Source organism: Cibotium barometz, chromosome 2 (assembly GCF_041138505.1).
Source record: "Cibotium barometz isolate CiBa-2024 chromosome 2, ASM4113850v1, whole genome shotgun sequence".
NCBI lineage: Eukaryota > Viridiplantae > Streptophyta > Polypodiopsida > Cyatheales > Cibotiaceae > Cibotium > Cibotium barometz.
The window spans coordinates 36412897-36431211 of NC_141047.1; the positions used below are offsets into that span (position 1 = coordinate 36412897).

General features: G+C 38.5%; 1 protein-coding gene across 3 annotated transcripts; it reads left to right on the plus strand.

Annotated features, from left to right (window-relative positions):
- Positions 1–11403: 11403 nt before the first annotated feature.
- Positions 11404–13368, plus strand: LOC147641005 (expansin-A10-like). 3 transcript variants are annotated; one of them, XM_086817187.1, is made up of 4 exons: positions 11404–11560; positions 12087–12224; positions 12336–12648; positions 12756–13368. In XM_086817187.1, exons 2-4 carry the CDS (start codon positions 12092–12094, stop codon positions 13057–13059), a joined length of 750 nt encoding a protein of 249 aa, XP_086673313.1. In that variant the 5' UTR covers positions 11404–11560; positions 12087–12091; the 3' UTR covers positions 13060–13368. The 3 variants fall into 3 exon arrangements, with proteins under 3 accessions (XP_086673313.1, XP_086673322.1, XP_086673304.1); XM_086817196.1 differs by having other exon boundaries at positions 11481–11607; XM_086817178.1 differs by lacking the exon at positions 11404–11560 and adding an exon at positions 11713–11850.
- Positions 13369–18315: the final 4947 nt, after the last annotated feature.

Genomic DNA, 18315 nt, shown 5'->3' on the forward strand with positions numbered 1-18315 from the left:
CACAAACACGCACACACAAAAACAATAACAAAGGACAATAATCCTAAGGTGATCTAGAAAGCCAAAGAGACTCTCTCACACACACACGCACACACAAAAACAATAACAAAGGACAATAATCCTAAGGTGATCTAGAAAGCCAAAGAGACTCTCTCTCTCTCTCTCTCTCTCTCTCTCTCTCTCTCACACACACACACACACACACACACACACACACACACACACAAATGCACACACAATAACAACAACAAAGGACAATAATCCTTAGGTGACCTAGAAGGCCAAAGGACAGACTCTCTCTCTCTCTCTCTCTCTCTCTCTCTCTCACACACACACACACACACACAAATGCACACACAATAACAATAACAAAGGACAATAATCCTTAGGTGACCTAGAAGGCCAAAGAGACTCTCTCTCTCTCTCTCTCTCTCTCTCTCTCTCTCTCACACACACACACACACACACACACACACACACACACACACATACACACACACACACACACACACACACACACGAAAACAATAACAAAGGACAATAATCCTGAGGTGATCTAGGAAGCCAAAGAGACTCTCTCTCTCTCTCTCTCTCTCTCTCTCACACACACACACACACACACACACACAAACACACACACACACACACACACACACACAAAACAATAATGAAGGATAACAATCCTGAGGTGATCTAGAAACAAAAAGGGTACCACCCGAAGATCAGAGCAACTTCAACACAATTGAAACAAAGAGGAGCTTAACTAAATAAGGTAAGGAAATGAGTGGTACTTTAAGAAGTTCAATGACATTAGAGAGGTTAAGAAGCCGAATTGTTACATTCCCTAATTTATTTGTATGTACTTAGCCTCCTCGATGAGCCCATATGCTCCATAGGCTTATCTTTTATTTTCTTTGGTGAAGTACGATGAGGCCTTCCATGGTCTCTACTTTGTACAAATCATGTATATCGTATTTTGACCTTATGTGGGCATTAAAATCAATCTCTCCAATGCAATTTTGATAAAGAGAGGTTGAATTAAAGAAGGTAAAAGTAGCACACAAGTTAGGCAAATGGGTAGTTCTTTGATAAGGACATACCCTTATAAAATAGTTAAAGAAGCTAAGGCAATTGACATTTATCCCCCAAATTCTTCATTGTGTACTCACCCTAGATGAGTTTGTAGGCCATGTACGCTTGTCATTTTATTTTCTTTTGCGATGTATGATGAGGCCTTTCACAGTCTCTACATTGTACCAATCTTGTAGGTGATATTTTGGCCTCATGTGGATGTTAAATTTGATCCCTCCCTCCTTCTCTCTCTCTCTCTCTCTCTCTCTCTCTCTCTCTCTCTCTCTCTCTCTCTCACACACACACACACACACACACACACACACACACACACACACAAAGTGTATACATATAAGAGTGCATATATATAAATATATGCAATGATGTTTGGAACCACTATTATTTACTTCATTATTTAATTAATCTTTAAACATTAATTTTTTAGTCCAAGATTTTAATGAATTAGCCTACCTCTTAAAATAACAAGTATAAGCTAGTTTAAACTAAATTTCTAAGAAATGCAAGGATTATAGTATACGTGTACTAATTATTGTAATTGATGGAAAACAAGATGTCAAAATTGAAAAATAATATACATATGTCCAATGAGTGTGAGTGAGTGTGTCATTTAGAATAGCCACTACTACTTAAATAGCCCATCACAATGCCACATTGTTTTGGTTTTTATGTGGTGATTCCATACCCTCTAAAATCCATCTGACATATTGCCTTGCAAGATGAAAAACATGTAACTTTACACCTAGCTTCCACTGCTGAGAGTACCACCATTGGGCCACTTCATACTAATCCAAGACACAACCACTGTTTTTCTTTTGGGAAGGGCTTCTTTAGGAAAGAATAAGTAGCCAAAGGTTGCAACCCTCCACCCTTTTTGGATCCCTTTGCCGATTCCTCTGTCCTCTTCTCTAAGGATCTTTCTACATTCCTATAAATAATCTATATATGTTCTCTTTAAAAATCCATATCTTCGATGAACATTTACTTCACACCCTCCTATATTGATCACTTTTTAGGCAACCACTAGCGCTACACATAACTCTGAAACCAAGTGTAAAGCAATAACTTCTCATTGAGTGCTTTTGGCGTATAAATTACTGACCTATCCAAGTTTTATTACCCATCCCAAGGGTCTTGTCCAAAGTATAAGTAATGATTTACTAGTCTAATCCAAATCTTATTACCTGTTCCCAAGGGTCTTATCCAAAGTATAAGTAATGATTTACCCCAATGTTCCTTTAATGTATTTAAGCACGTATGCTTTTGTGCTCCCATGTCCAAAGCACTGGCTTGGATGCCCCTAATTATTAGTAGTAGGGAAAGGAATGAAAACCTTGAGGCTCATTAAAAGCTTCATGTAGCATCAAATTCACACCATATTGAATTCTCACAAGTCTCTATGTCAATGTTAGAATCGTTAAAAGCATTCGAACAATGGATTACCAATTACTTGATTTTGTGATGTGGGGTGTGTGTTGCTAAAGTGTAAAATAGCTCTTGATCCCAATTCATTACATGTTTTTAATGGTTCACCACCACCTATAATGTGCAAGACTCCTATTGTCATCCGTCAATTTATGATCATCCCTTATTTTATGGGTATTCCCCTTTATTTTATAATCATCCCTTATTTTATGGGTATTCCCCTTTATTTGATAAGCATCCGAAATCTCAATAGATGATGAACATTAATCTAAGCTCTGGCTATTTCTGCTCATAGTCCCTACCTTCCAATGGTTCTCTTAAGGCTTATTGAAGAACATACTCAATAGACTCATTGAGAAACTAATATTTGGCCAAGTGTTCATGAGACTACCCACTTACTGCCTGTACACACGGTCTCATCTACAAGTGATATCCTCAATAGATTCATTAAGAAACTAATATTTGGTCAAGTGTTCAAGATATATAAGAGATTTTCCACTTACTACTTGTACACAATCTCATCTACAAGAGATATACTCTCCTCCTTTTAATAACTTATGATCTACTTTCATTAGAGTTATGATGAGTGATTTGCACTTAGTCATCCTAGAGGCTTTTGTAACTAGAACACCTCTAAGTTATGATGACTGACTTATAAACCATCTTGCAAATTAGTATGCTCTTTAACTCCATAACTTTGTTTTTCTTGGGATTACAATATACTTAATTCCATGTCCTTAGAAGTACATATCAAAATCCTTGGGAGGTGAACTCATCCTTGCCATTTATTATTGAAGCCATTGATATTATATTTGGCTTTTTGATCCTTCCAACCATGTTTTGAGCTTCCCAAAAGCACGAGACTTATCCTTGAGGAGTTATAGCCATATTTTCCTATTGTAATCATCAAGTTAAACTCAAGTGACCAAAAAATCATTTTAATGCATCTTTCTAAGAATTGTTAAACTCAAGTGACCAAATATTTCATGCCATAGTCTACTACTCCCTACATCAATATGTGCTTAAAAAAACAAACAAAATCAATCATAGAGCTTATTGCACCAAGATCGCTTAATCACCTTTCCATCCCTATTAAAGAAAGAAAACCCTCTTCCATCAAGATGAACATGCATGTTGTGTGGTCAATGATTGGCTATTACAAGATATTCCTACTCAAGTTTGGAAGAAGTCTCATGATGTTATTCTACCTTAGATATTACATCTAGCACCATTTCCAATCATCATGTTGAATTCTAGACCTTCAAGTGGAAAAGTGGAATACCAATCTGGATTAGTAATGTGCGACAAGGTACCACTATCAATGATCCACATGTCAGTGGCTTTTTCTACACATTGACTTCTCATTGCCACAAATGTAAAGGGACAACCAACCTTGATGATGTCTCTTGACTTTGTAACCTTCTTAATCTTTAGAGTATTGTTTTTTTACTTTGTTACCTTGTTAATCTTTATTGTTTGTTACTTTGTTACCTTCTTAATCTTTAGAGTATTGTTTTTAGCTTCTTCTTACTTTTTTCCACACTTCTTGGCATTATGCCCCATTTCATTGTAGTGAAAGCACTTGGCCTTCTTCTTTCTTTCACTTGGATTAGGTGAGTCTTTACCATTTTATCATGTAAGGATAGACTCGTTTGTTGATTCCCCTTTGATCGTCTTCTCATTTTAGAAACTTGGATCAATCATGTGCCACAAGGTACCATGATTAATGATCCACATGTCATTGGATTTTTCTTCTACACATTGAATTCTCATTGCCATAAATGCAAAGGGACAGCCAGCCTTGATGAGGTCTCTTAACTTTGTAACCTTCTTAATCTTTCGAGTATTATTTTTAGCATCTTCTTACTTCTTTCAAAACTTCTTGGCATTATGCCCCATTTCATTGTAGTGAAAGCACTTGGCCTTCTTCTTTCTTTCACTTAGATTAGTGTGTCTTTACCATTTTATCACGTAAGGATTTCATCCTTTTGAGAGACTCGTTATTGATTCCCCTTCGATCGTCTTCTCATTTTAGAAATAAGTCCGTAGATTCTATATCATAGTTGCATTAGTAATCTCATATTGAGTGTTACCTTGTAAGGATTTCGTCCTTTTGAAAGATTCGTTTAATTAATTCCACCCTAATCATCTTCTCATTTTCATAATGCGTTTATAGATATAGTTTTGTACACTACGGTTGTGCTAGTAATCTCATACTAGGTGACCAATATATACCACACATATGTAGCTTGCATGTATGTTGAATCTATGTTAAGATGCTATCTATGAGGTTATTGACAATGGTATACATCATAGTTACATTCCTTCTGCTTCATGTTGCCATCATAGTGGGATGGGATGCTTTCAATGTTATCATCCTTCATTATGGTGGTCGACTCAAGGTTAATCCTAACAAAAAGGTCAAAAAACTCAAAGGCCTCTAAATGGTGAGGAGTTCTCAAGGTTAATCCTAACAAAAAGGTCAAAAAACTCAAAGGCCTCTAAATGGTGAGGAGTTCTCAAGGTTAATCCCCAAGGAAAAGGTCAAATAACCCAAAGGCCTCTAAATGGTGAGGAGTTCTCAAGGTTAATCCCCAAGGAAAAGGTCAAATAACCAAAGGCTTTCAAAGGGGTGATAAGCTAGTTCCCAATCTTATTAAGTATTCTCATAGTTCCAAATGGAACCTAACAAAAAATTGTTTTTGTAGAAACATTAACTTGGGAGTTTTCCTAAGTATATAGGATTTCTTCAATCCTATTATAGGGAAACTAGCAAAGAAATTGAGTTTGTAGCCTCGTCTCTAATACCATGTAAGAAAACACAACATGTGGTGTAATGTAGTTCACACTCGTCTCTAATACCATGTAAGAAAACACATGTGGTGTAATGTAGTTCACACTCGTAAAATGATAATTATACATAGATATGTGTAGATCTTACACAAAATATGGGAAAAATAAAGCTTTGTTTATTAATTAATTGAATATAAAATATGGTATCTTTCTTTAGTGATGTGTTTTTAAGAGAGTGTAGAAAAGAATGCAATGGACGCTAGACATTTCTAGGTGATTTTTAAATGCCTTGATCCAATTCAAAGGTTGTGTGACCCCAAAACAATCCCCACTCAATACTCTATTACATTATCTATGGCATTGGTGGGCTTAAAGACCCCATCAAAGGTTGTGTTCCCCCATGTAACACCCAGTTTCGTTGTCTAGGTTGTGCCCCTAAACATGTTCCTTTTATGAAACACTCATAATGTATGTAGTGAGAAACCTTTAAAAAGCCTAAGGTGAGCTTTAATAAAGTTTAGAGATAAATAAAGTTCTTCGATTATAGTTCTTATTCCAAAAGTAATGAAATTGGCTACTAGTGGAAAGAGTTCATAATGTATGTAGTGAGAAACCTTTAAAAAGCCTAAGGTGAACTTTAATAAAGTTTTAGAGATAGATAAAGTTCTTCGATTATAGTTCTTATTCCAAAAGTAATGAAATTGGCTACTAGTGGAAAGAGTTCGATCAATCACTTTTAACCTAACATATTGCTAGTTCTTCTTTAAATTTAACGTGGAGAGATAAATTTTAAAGGGAAAGAGTAACATTAAACCATAACCTTTTTATTAAAAACAACAATCATGATTAGTTATTACAATAAGTGATTAAGATGTAGTTCAGAACATTCTACTTGTATTAAGAGTATAGTAACTAAAATTGAGCCTAAAAAGATGTAGAATGGTTAAATGGTTAGTTGAATGCTAACTTGGATTATAGTACAATTTCTTTAGACTCATATTGTATAGGCTAAGCTTACAATGTACTTGCATTACAGGACATGCATTTGATATGGCATAGATGTAGAATGGTTACAGTAAGCTAAATGTTAACTTGGATTATAGTATAATTTCTCTAGATTCATATGGTATAGGCTAAGATTACAATGTACTTGCATTGGAGGACATGTATTTGATATGGCATTTACACATTAAGTGACACATGCACCAAAAGGTACTAGGCAACACATATATGCCAAGTTGGGGTCTACATGAAAAATCTTAGTCCAAGGATTCAAATTGTAAAGATGTAGAGTCTAGATGACACATGAGGAATAAGCAAAGTTTATTATATATAAACGAGGTTCTTGGTGGCATGAAACATGTAAAATTCACTTCTTTTATCAATTAGACAAGATACGCTAATCTAGGTAAGTATTTCTTTGTATTAATAACCATGTAGGGCTCCAAGGGTGAGTTGCAAGACTAATTTTTGTATGGGCATTATGTGAAACCAATAGCGTATTTGTTAAGAATTGGCTTTTATTATTTAGTGTGTAATCTAGATGAAATATTAAGTCATACTTGTGTTTTACACTAAAAAGTTAGTGTGTGTAATCTAGATGAATATCAATGGTCATACTTGTGTGTTTGCACTGAAAAGTCTTGAACTTAATAGGTGGAAAATTCTATAAATTCTAAAAACTTATCGTGCAAAGAATGTGAACTCTTGTTGCACACTTAACTTCACCTAATTTAAAGTGAAAAGTAGCAAATTTTATAATCATTTATGTCTACCTATACAATACCTTATCTACATTTTTTAGAAAATGCATATCAACATGGTAAAATTTATTTGATCACAAGAGCTTCACTCTTGATACAAGGGTCATTATAAAAAGCTACAAGAAACATGAGACATGAAACAAGGGTCATTATAAAAAGCTACAAGAAACATGAAACCATAAAAAGTATCACTTGTATTATTCTTTACTCTTTACTTAAGGCATGTGATTTCTCACACATTTTAGAAAGTTAAAAGCATTAGTACACAAATTTAATACCATGGACAAACTTAAAACTTTTCAATATACTCAGAGAAATTGAATCTTGAAAACTTATGGCCTTGGGGCTATTCATGTAAGGGGTAAAATTGCACATTTCTTTAAGCAGCATGAGCTATAATGAGATTTTCCCATTTAATTTTAAAAGAAATAGTGGTGGAGTAAATGCTCCTAGCATAAGTACAACATACCTGTATGCGAGTGATTTTTTCCATGTTTTTGGCACACTTCTTCACGAATTTTTATAGTTAATATTAGAGGTTACAATGGTTGCTACAATAGTTTTACACCCTCAAGGCGGTTTTTACGCTCTAGGCCACTTTGGTTCTCTTTCTCACACCCTCTCTTTGTCACACCCAACAAATAGTTGGTGTAGTGGAGCACTCAGTTAGCCATTTGGTCTCTACAACACCCAATCATCACATGCAAACAATCCCATTGAGTACTAAAGGCATTGACCAAAATCTAGCCATGCAATTTTCAACATGTTGAGGAACTATTAAAAAAAAATGCATGGATGTATGCTTCTCATGGGTTTAAAACTTTAATTTTAACGCATGGGTGCATACTTCGCTTGGGTTGGGGGTGTATGCATGGATCTGTATGATTCTCATGGGTTTAAAACTTTAATTTTTAAAATATGCATGGATGTATGCTTCTCATGGGTTTAAAACTGTAATTTTCATGCATGGGTGCCTACTTCGCATGGGTTGGGGGTGCTTAGGCCTTGTATGAACATAATTAATGTATTCTTCTCCAATGTGGTCATGCACACTTATTCCTATGTTTTTCCACTTTGGCCTTATGGATTTGATGTGAAAAAGTGGTGAAATAGAAAATTACTCCACGGAGGAAAAATAAATTTCCCTAATGTGAAACTCCTAATGCATGCTACAAACATCCTTTTGACCTGCACAAGGAAAGAAACCTTGCTGAAGTTGATTGGTTGCTTCATTAAACATTATCCAAATGTTTCACAAAAAAAATGCATGTTCTTGGCTGGTTATTAGGATTATGAAGTAGGGAATGAAGCACACTAGGTGAATAGGAGTATGAAATTAAAAAAGGAGCACAGTATATAAGGATTAAAGGGAAAAAAAAGAAACTACATGTAATTTTTATAAATGGTGCCATGGGCAACCTAGTCATTTTTATTCTTAGTGAAAAGACATTCCTTCATGGGTGGTTTCTTAGGTTGCTTTCAGATTTGTTGAATGAAAACTAGTTATCACTAAAGCATGTTCCAAACTTTTTTACATAGTATGTGTCCCATCTATGTCATGGATGATATGGGACTATCATGGTAAAAAATTAGGGAGAGGAGGTAGATACGCTTGGTGTGGAAGGTACATAGTTCCTTAATCTATTTAAGATGGGTACGATGCCCAACTAGGGAGAGGAGATAGCTAGGCTAGGTGGCAAAGGTACTAGTTCTTTAATCCATTTAAAGAAGTTACTAATCCCATCTATGTCATGGATGAGATGGGACTATCATGGTAAAAATACGGAGAGGAGATAGCTAGGCTAGGTGGTGAAGGTATATATTTCCTTAATCTATTTAAGATGTGCATGATGCTTCCCAACTAGGGAGATGAGGTGGCTAAGGTATTAGTTCTTTAATCCATTTAATTTGGGTCTAATAACTAACTTAACTTTTTCGTTATATCAAGTGTACACTTTATGATGGTGTGTATTCCTTTCATCCCCCCCACCCCCCTCCCCCCCCAAATAAAATAAAATACATTGGCACTTGTCATTGATGGTGACTTTTTCCTTATAAAGTGTATATTTTATGATGGCGTGTATGATGGGACCATCATCCTCTCAGTCCCCCCAATTACATTGGCACATGTCATTGATGATGAGCATTGATGTTTTGAGCATTAAGCATTGCTAGTCTTATCATGAGCTATCACTTGGCTTGTTAATTATATGTGTGTTTAAGGTTGTCTCTCATGACTATAGCTTGAGCTTTTTATACCTACTCAAAATTTGTGGACATGTTGATGCTGATGTTGAGTGAGTAATTTTTATGAAGCGTCTTAAACTTTATGAGTGAAAAAAACATTGTGGGTTAAAGGTGGCCCCCTTTTTGGATGAGCAGACAGTTTTGACAATAACCAATAATTTTGGTGTTAAAGCATGAACTTTTGGTACCCCCTTAAAGTAAAATTTAACCCATGATAATCGTCTTCACTTGGCTCTTTACTCGTCCCCAAGATGCTAAGAGACGTCGTTTTTTTAGTGGGATTCTTTCGAAGATAAACATACACATTTCTTTTCTAGGTTTGATTCGATAAAAAACTTGAAAGAAAAAGGTAGGCAATTTGCCAAATTAACATCATTTATATCATTATTACTACTCAAGGTTTTAAATTTTCAACCAACCCTAAGGCATACCTTTCCCAAAGACTACCAAGAGATGAGTATGAAGATCGTCTCAAAAATCAAGCTCGTGTGTCTTGGAGCATGTTCAAGTAGCTAAATTGGTGTAATGTGAAAGTTCACAATTATTACCTTGAAACTAGTCATGGCAACATCTCAGGGCATTTTGTAAAGCACCTCTATTCTCAATAAGTTATGGTGTGCTTCAGTGAGGATGATTTAGCCCCGTAACCCCAATTAATGATCACCACCTCCCAAAATGGAGCACTCTTCTCATGTTGTGAATACCTTTATGGATATGTAAGGTGTGCCCTTCCATATGAAAATATATGGATGAAGGAAAATTAGAATTAGCCTATTTTGAGTCACTCAAAGACATGAGTTTTTCCTTTGTTTTAAGGCCTCTTCCCTTGCTCTTGTTAGGGAAATTTTGCATCAGCTAATTTTTGTTAGCACTATGCATGAGGCAATCAAGGATGATTTTTGATGGGCTCGGTCATATTTCAAAATGTTAGACTTAGTAGAAATAGTGTCCATTTTTCTACTCTATCTTTTTTAAAATTAAAGTGCACACTAAAAAAGTTACTATTTTAATGACCAAAAAGCTTAAAAATGGGCATGATGCCTATCAAAAAGCAACCCTGGAGGAGGCAATGGTGAATGTGCTTGGCCAAGGTTTTAACACAAATTTCTAACCATGCCAAAATTGACCCAATTGGAAATTTGATGGCCAACTTATATTTAATGAGATTGGCTTAGTTGGTGGAGCTAGTGAGAAGGGGTGATTAGTTTGTAAATGACATAAAATTTTGATGCTTGAGAAAGGAGAGACGGACTCTCTCTCGGCCCGTAGTGCTCACATAACTTGGTTTGTTGTGTAACTGTCTCGGTTGAAATTTAGAAATCTCGGTTGGAATTCGACGTTGCCTTTAATTTTGAGGGTTGAAATTTATACATTTTAGTTATAAATCCCGGCATTTGTATGGTTTCTAGTGATTTTCAAGCCTAAATCTCGATGAAGTTTAAGCACTGCCTTTAATTTTCCTAAATCTCGATGAAGTCTAAGCATTGCCTTTAATTTTAAGAGTTGAAAAAAAAAACACTTTTTTTTGAGGAGTGCTCTGGGGCGTACAATAGGCCAAAAGAGTACCTGGTGACTGGTGGTGTTTGATCATAACTCATAGACTCAAAGTGGACATGTATAAAAAGTGAAAATTTTGCAAAGCACCTAGCCTAAGACCTACCTAAATGTAATATATATATATATATGTATGTTTATATATATATATATATAAAGTGGAAATTTGCAAAAAGGCTACGAGTAGTACGACTACTGAGGCCCGACCGGCTTTATTAAAGAAGGGCAGCTAGTATATCCGTATACTACAGGACCCAGGTGTTCAACTTACAGTTCACTCACTTCACTGCGCGCTGAATGCGTGGACTTGACGGATAGTACCGGTAACGAGCTAACTGCCAACGGCCGGTGTCGGGGGTCTCTTGTCCGAAAATAAGCGGGACACTAACGCCTGGAGTCAGTCTGGACGAAAAACCGCTCACGAGGCGACTCGTCCGCGCTATGATGGCTGGTAGCGGTTTTGGAAAATCCGGAGACTGGCCGTTGAACGTCGGACTCCTCACCTGGGAAGCGCGAGCGGCGTTGCAGGCGGCGCATCAGGGTCTCCGCTTGAGCTGAGAGCCCAACTAGCGTCTCTATAGGACCGTGCGCTTATATAAGTGACCATCTGCTTCCCTTTCTTGGCCGAGTCTCTTCCCCTTCTCTGTTTATTAACTCTCTTCGAAGACGTTGCCTTGGCCCTTCTGCAGGTAACGAGCTCTCGCCGTGCTCCATAACCCTTCGTAGCCAAGCTCAAGTATCTCTCTCTCTTTCTCTCTCTTCCCCCCTCCCCCCCAGACCCAAGCTCTTTGTGTGTGTGTGTGTGTGTGTCTCTCTCACTCAAACACACAGACCTACGCACACATTGTGTACCCCACCAAAGCCAACCTCCTAGCAAATCTCTCTCCCTACCCCTCTTTCTCTCTCCCTCTCTCTCTCCCTCTCACGCACAGCCCCCCTACCACATTGCTTTGTTTTGCCCCCATGGCCAAACCACTGAGTAACATCTCTCTCTCTCTCTCTCACACACACACACACACACACACACACACACACACACACACACATATACAATTGCACATGCACACGCACACACACACCCATGGCCCACGCACACACGCCATACGCTTTGCCTTGTTGGTTTGCGAATTTCTACCTCCTCTTGCCTGTTTAAATTGTATGTGGCTTCGGTTGTTTTAAAGCTCTAACTAACTTACTGTTTCTTCTTTGGCGCAGCTTCCATGGCGAAACTCTCCTTGCCGGCCATGCTTCTATCTCTTCTGGCCCTTGCAAGCAGGGCTCAAGGGCAAGCTGGTGGCTGGAATTCTGCACATGCTACATTTTATGGTGGAAGTGATGCGTCCGGCACCATGGGTGAGCACACAAGGAAATCATCACCATTCTCAATTTCATGCATGTTCGTCTTGCTTGAAGTTAGAAACATTATTTTGCGCGCTACAAGATGATCGTTGATGCGGCTTGCAGGGGGGGCTTGTGGCTATGGCAACTTGTACGATGCTGGCTACGGCACCAACACCGCCGCGCTTAGCACAACTCTCTTCAATGGGGGCCTTTCCTGTGGGGCCTGTTTTGAAGTGAAGTGCGACGACGACCCACAGTGGTGTTTGCCGGGCAGCATTGTCGTGACGGCCACCAACTTTTGTCCGCCCAACAACGCCCTCTCCAACACCAACGGAGGGTGGTGCAACCCACCCCTCCAGCACTTTGACATGGCGGAGCCTGCATTTCAGCAAATTGCTGTCTACAGAGGGGGCATTGTTCCTGTTGCGTATAGAAGGTACTGTGATTTTGTATTTATTAAGGTTTTGAAGTGCGTAATCAGGCTAATGTAGGGACGAGTAAGGGTTACTCAACTAATGGAGCCAAGTGGTGTGTATTATGCAGAGTGCCATGCCAGAAGAAAGGTGGGTTGCATTACACCATAAATGGGCATGCCTACTTCAATCTGATTCTCATAACTAATGTGGGCGGAGCAGGCGATGTGCATGCGGTGTCCGTGAAGGGCTCTAGCACGGGCTGGCAGCCCATGTCAAGAAATTGGGGGCAGAACTGGCAGAGCAATGCTCACGTTAGCGGTCAAAGCTTGTCCTTCATGGTCACCACAAGCGATGGCAAGACCTTGACAGACTACAACGTTGTGCCGCCGAATTGGCAGTACGGGCAAACTTACAGCGGGCGGCAATTTTAGTAGCCCCTCCCCAAGGTGGGCGTAGCCTGGGTTGGACTGTTGGGTGCTGTGGTGGCTCTCCCTCATTTTACTACATAGAGCCACCCGCTCCACTCCAACCTCTAATGCCCCCCCCCCCCCCCCCCCCCCCATATATTTATCATTTGTCGATGCCTCTTTTGTTGAAGCTTTTGTATGCGAGCAGAAGTGGTGGCTTTCATAAAGCTACCCGCTGCAACCACCGTATGTTTTTCTTGCCATTGTCGTGCACAGCCATACATTGTGATGATCTACCTAATTCTATGCATCATTTGGGCCTAGTTACAGAAACGTGGTGTCTTCTATGCATCATTTGGGCCTAGTTACTGAAACATGGTGTCGTGGTTGTTTTGAGTTAATTAAGGAAAAGTATTGACACTATTTACTAGTGACCAAGATGGCAAAGGAGAGTGCCCATAAAGAAGAAGAAGAGAGAGAGAGAGAGAGAGAGAGAGAGAGAGAGAGAGGGGGGTTTGGTGATCCGTTGTGACTATTACATTTTTTCGAAAGTAGTTCTAAAAACAATTGTGGACAAAGAAAAATAATAGATAATAAAAGCTACGAAAGAGTATCATCGTGACTAATTATCATCGTCAAGTCACCACAGCTATCATCATCAAGACCAAAGGCCTTGTCCATTGGAGAGGGGATTGTCAAGTTTGACCCTTAGCAAGCTCCTAAAATCGCCCTTGGCCTCCTACATATGCACTTGAGGTAGAGGCAAATAAAGCTTGATCTTCGTAGGTAGTTCTCTCACACAAGGGGGGAGGGGAGAAGAAGACGCTAATGCAAGAGGAAAGCTTATTTTCACACTAGGTCGATCAAACTTAAAAATGGTTTATCTCTATTACTAGTTTTAAGCTACCTCTATTACTAGTTGTAAGCAAGTATGTTCTCTATTTGACATTATGCTTGAGAAGTAGGAAAACATCTTGAACACAATCCTTTGTCAAGTTTGATCCTTAGCAAGCTCCTAAAATCGCCCTTGGCCTCCTACATATGCACTTGAGGTAGAGGCAAATAAAGCTTGATCTTTGTAGGTAGTTCTCTCACACAAGGGGGGAGGGGAGAAGAAGACGCTAATGTAAGAGGAAAGCTTATTTTCACACTAGGTCGATCAAACTTAAAAATGGTTTATCTCTATTATTAGTTTTAAGCTACCTCTATTACTAGTTTTAAGCAAGTATGCTCTCTATTTGACATTATGCTTGAGAAGTAGGAAAACATCTTGAACACAATCCTTTTGTCCTTATTTGTTTGCTTTCTTTGGCTTCGACATATGGTTTGAGATAGGGAATTGATTTTTAATGTGTAGCGAGGCTGGTCGATAAGGCAAGTGTGAATGAGGTTGGGTTGTCCATGAGAATAGAAGAATGTAGGACACCCAATATGGTATGTACATTCGTAAATGTAAACGATGGTGGATGGCTTGTTGTACAGTACAGTGTCAACCATGGGATGCAGCTTTGTAGTGACCTAGGTATCTCTGCTTCTTCATTAACATGGTTGTCGGCATGTTTTTTTTCCTTGGAGGGAGAGAAAAATCCCAATTGATCCTTGGGCTTTTGTTGGCTTCGATTGTGTTGTCGGCTCTTCTTCCCAGTAAAGTTTTGTATTCAATAGTAAAGTTCTATATTCAGTTCTCTTCTCGAGGGAGGTTATTGTGTCCTCTCCCTCTCTCTCTCTCTCTCTCTCTCTCTCTCTCTCTCTCAAAAAAAAAGTTTTTTTTGACACATGGACCATGTGACCATACATTGCCACATGACACGTGAGCCTACAACGCCATGTGGTAATAAACGTGAGTCAAGTTTTTTTCAAAATAAAATTGTGATACGTGGGCGTACATTGCCACATGAGCCTACGTCGCTATGTGGCACCCGTTAGTAGCCAAGAGTTTTTTCTATCAAGTTTGCCAGGTCTTTGCATGGGCATCACACTTTTCTTGGCTAGCTAACATACTCTTGGGTACCCACTCGCTAGTTGACATACTCTTAGGTACCCACTTAGTGATCTCCCTGAGGGTCATTGAGGTTGGGGTTTGGGGGGTGGTGTTCATCTTTGCCTCAATGAGGTTTTTGATCTCCATAATGGTTTGTGGGGGTGGTTGACATGGGTGAGGTGAGGGAAGTGTTGAGTGTTAGGCGTTTACTTGAGGTGATGGATTATAAGTGGAGAACCACCAAGGGTATGATAACCATTCCATGGGGGGAAAGCATGAGTGTTATGGATGAGTGTTATGATAACCATTCCATGGGGGGAAAGCATGAGTGTTATGGATCTTTTATGCCTTACTACATAATCAGTGGTTTGTAATCCATCCATTGCATATATAAATGTAATTGGTTTCCTAACCATCCTTGTGTTCTCTCATGTAAGGCCTTTCAAGAATCATGATCTTTTCTGAAAGACCTTGTGTCTCTCATGTAAGGCCTTTCAAGGATCTATCTTCTCTGAAAATCCATCACCACGACTTAATCTTTGCATCCTAAAGAATGCTTAGAGCTCTCAATGTGACATGTCTCATCCTCCTGCTCTTTAGATTTAGGTGTGGGCTCTTAGGTTTCCAGTCATCTTCTCAGATAAGTCTCTCCAAAGTTGAATATTTCCTTGTAAAAGAGAACTTATCGGGATCAGACTTCTAAGGATAAGAAGGTTATGGGGCTTGCTATATCCCTTATGTGATATTCGTGCTCACTTGGTTAAGTTACTCACTTGGAGGTGGGATTGGACCTACCAATGTGTAGGGGACGCTTTTTCCCTACTAGGAGACAGTGTCTTTGATGGGTCAAAACGAAGTTGTCACCTATCACATGAGAAAAATATTACAATGACTATGATGACCCATAGAAAGCTAGATTTTCCCTCCCATTGAGTCCTCCTTCACTGCATCTAGGAATACAGAATCTATTGGATTGGTTCCTAAGCTAGGGGCCCGAATTGGCCCTTTTTATGGCTTCTTAAGAATGGTCATGCCTTTGGCACAATGTGAGTTTCTCTTATTGGTTCTATATTTGACTTAAGAATAGGGTCAGTGGTACTCTTAGGCAGGGCCAATGATTCATACTTGACCACTTGCTCAAGTACTGGCTCTAGTTTAACCTTCACCTCCCTTACAAGGAGGACTTGGGCATATTTCATTTGCTCTTTCTCCAACACATGGTTAGTGTACTCTTTTTCTTTTGGAAGGTTTGCATAGTCAATGTGTTTCTTCTCTTTAGGAAGAGCTAGTTTGAGCGAGAGATTACCGTTGTCTCCACACTAGGGAGGCAGTTTTGGAGCTATCATCCGAACCACTTTCCATGGTCATGATGTTGCTCTTGAGAATTGATTGTGCAATTTATTTTTAAGTTCTCTTTGAGGTTTTTTTAAAAAGACCTTTGGTTCTAGTCCTTTAGCCTTTTCAAGGCCTACTACTACAACCTTTAAGGCTTGCACCGTAGGCTCTTTTGGTTGTTGGCTTTGAGGCTAAAACTTGAGGTTTTTTCTTCTTTATTACTTTAGATGTTTCCTTGTCCTTAACTTGGTTCTCCTTATTAGCTTAACAAGTTAAGGCTCACCAAACTTGATGATGCACTTGCACCATTGGGGTGATTGTCACTTTGTTGGGACCATCCAAGCAAGCACGTTTGAATCTACACTTATAACATGTGCCTCCCATATTGAATGACATTGGGGTTTGACACTCAAATCAAAGATGGAGTTGGGGCGCTTGGTGCCACGGCTCTATGAGGACACTTGACAACATGGTGTGAGCCCTTTACAATGAAAACATTACAGAGTTGGCTTGCATGACATGTTATTGAAGTCTCTCGCACTTTGTTAGACCATATCTCAAAACAAGGAGCTCAAACAAGGAGGCATAGTCAATGGGTGGGGGTTGTTTTGGATATCTGTATGAGAATGATGCTCATATGATGCCTAGCTCTCCTATTTTAGACTCTCTAAATCTGCTGCTCTACTGGTAATGTCTTTTCATGTGTATTTAGAGACCTAAACCACTAGCTTGCTTTACCTTCAAGAAGGCAAAGTCCAAATGGAGAGATCTCGGTGCGAACATCAATCCTTCCCATAGCCTCACAAATTTGATCAAAATTCTCTAGATATTGATGTTTAGTTGGCTCATTTTGTCCCAAAGCTCCTCTCTCACTAGAGGTGGATCTGAAGGAGTTTTTCTTTCTTAATAAGAAGCTCTCTATTGAGTGCTACTAGGATTGAAAGCTAGGTGGGTTTGAGGAAGGGTGGTTTAATACACTACAATTGACTACCATATTTGATTGTATTATGGTTTCCAACAATTAGTCCAAATCGGGTTTGCATCAATGAAACTCTAGTGAAAACTTCTCTAGTACTTTAGAAACTTTCTTTAGTACTTCGTGAAGTAGGTCTTGAAGTAGGTCTCAAATTGATTTCAAACACGTCTATTCTACTTAAAAGCTATTTTTTTTATTTTTATGTTTTCAAGTAACACATAAAAAAAGCTTTTTTTTGGGGTTTTTTTTCTAGACTCACATCTCTAGGTTCATGTATATTGACTCACATGTCTAGGCTCATATTTGTAGTTTCATGTGTCCAATCTCACGTCTTTAGGTTCATGTCTCCGGGCTCATACTTAAAGGTTCACATTTATAGGTCTTCACGTATCTAGGCTCACATCTATAAGCTCACACTATTTGCATATCTAGGCTCACGTCTATAAGCTCACACCTTTGTTGTATGAATTAGACTCACGTACTTTATTTTTATGAAATAGACCTACTTAGGACATGGACTTTCATTAATAAGCCTATGATAGGGTTAGTGTGTAATTATTGGTTAATAAATTAATATCCTAATAATTATAAAGGACAAGAATTTTCCTTAGAACTTGTACCTAGTATAAATTATTATATAGCAAGAAAATCCCTAAAGGACAAAAGTAGGTATGTCCTTATGTGTCTTTAAGATAGTAATAATTGGTTTGGTATGTCCTTTACAACTCTTTAAGATAATAATAATTAGTTGGTACGTCCTTATAATTCTTTATATGAGTAGGTATATCCTTATACGTCTTTAAGATAGTAATAATTGGTTGATAAAATATTAGGTATACGTACCTTTATCCTCGTGGCTCGTGGACATCACTCACATGTTTTTTTCTACTTTGTGGTGGTTCTCTCACAAAAATTAGGGGAAGAAGAAGAAGCTAATGCAAGAAGAAAACCTACAGACAAACCTATCTAGCATGCATCTATTAAGTAA

Excerpts from the sequence above, each read along its gene's own strand:
- LOC147641005 (XM_086817178.1), top strand. Across the intron at positions 12,225-12,335 it reads TGATGCGTCCGGCACCATGG|GGGGGGCTTGTGGCTATGGC; the intron begins GTGAGCACACAA and ends TGCGGCTTGCAG. Across the intron at positions 12,649-12,755 it reads GTTCCTGTTGCGTATAGAAG|AGTGCCATGCCAGAAGAAAG; the intron begins GTACTGTGATTT and ends TGTATTATGCAG.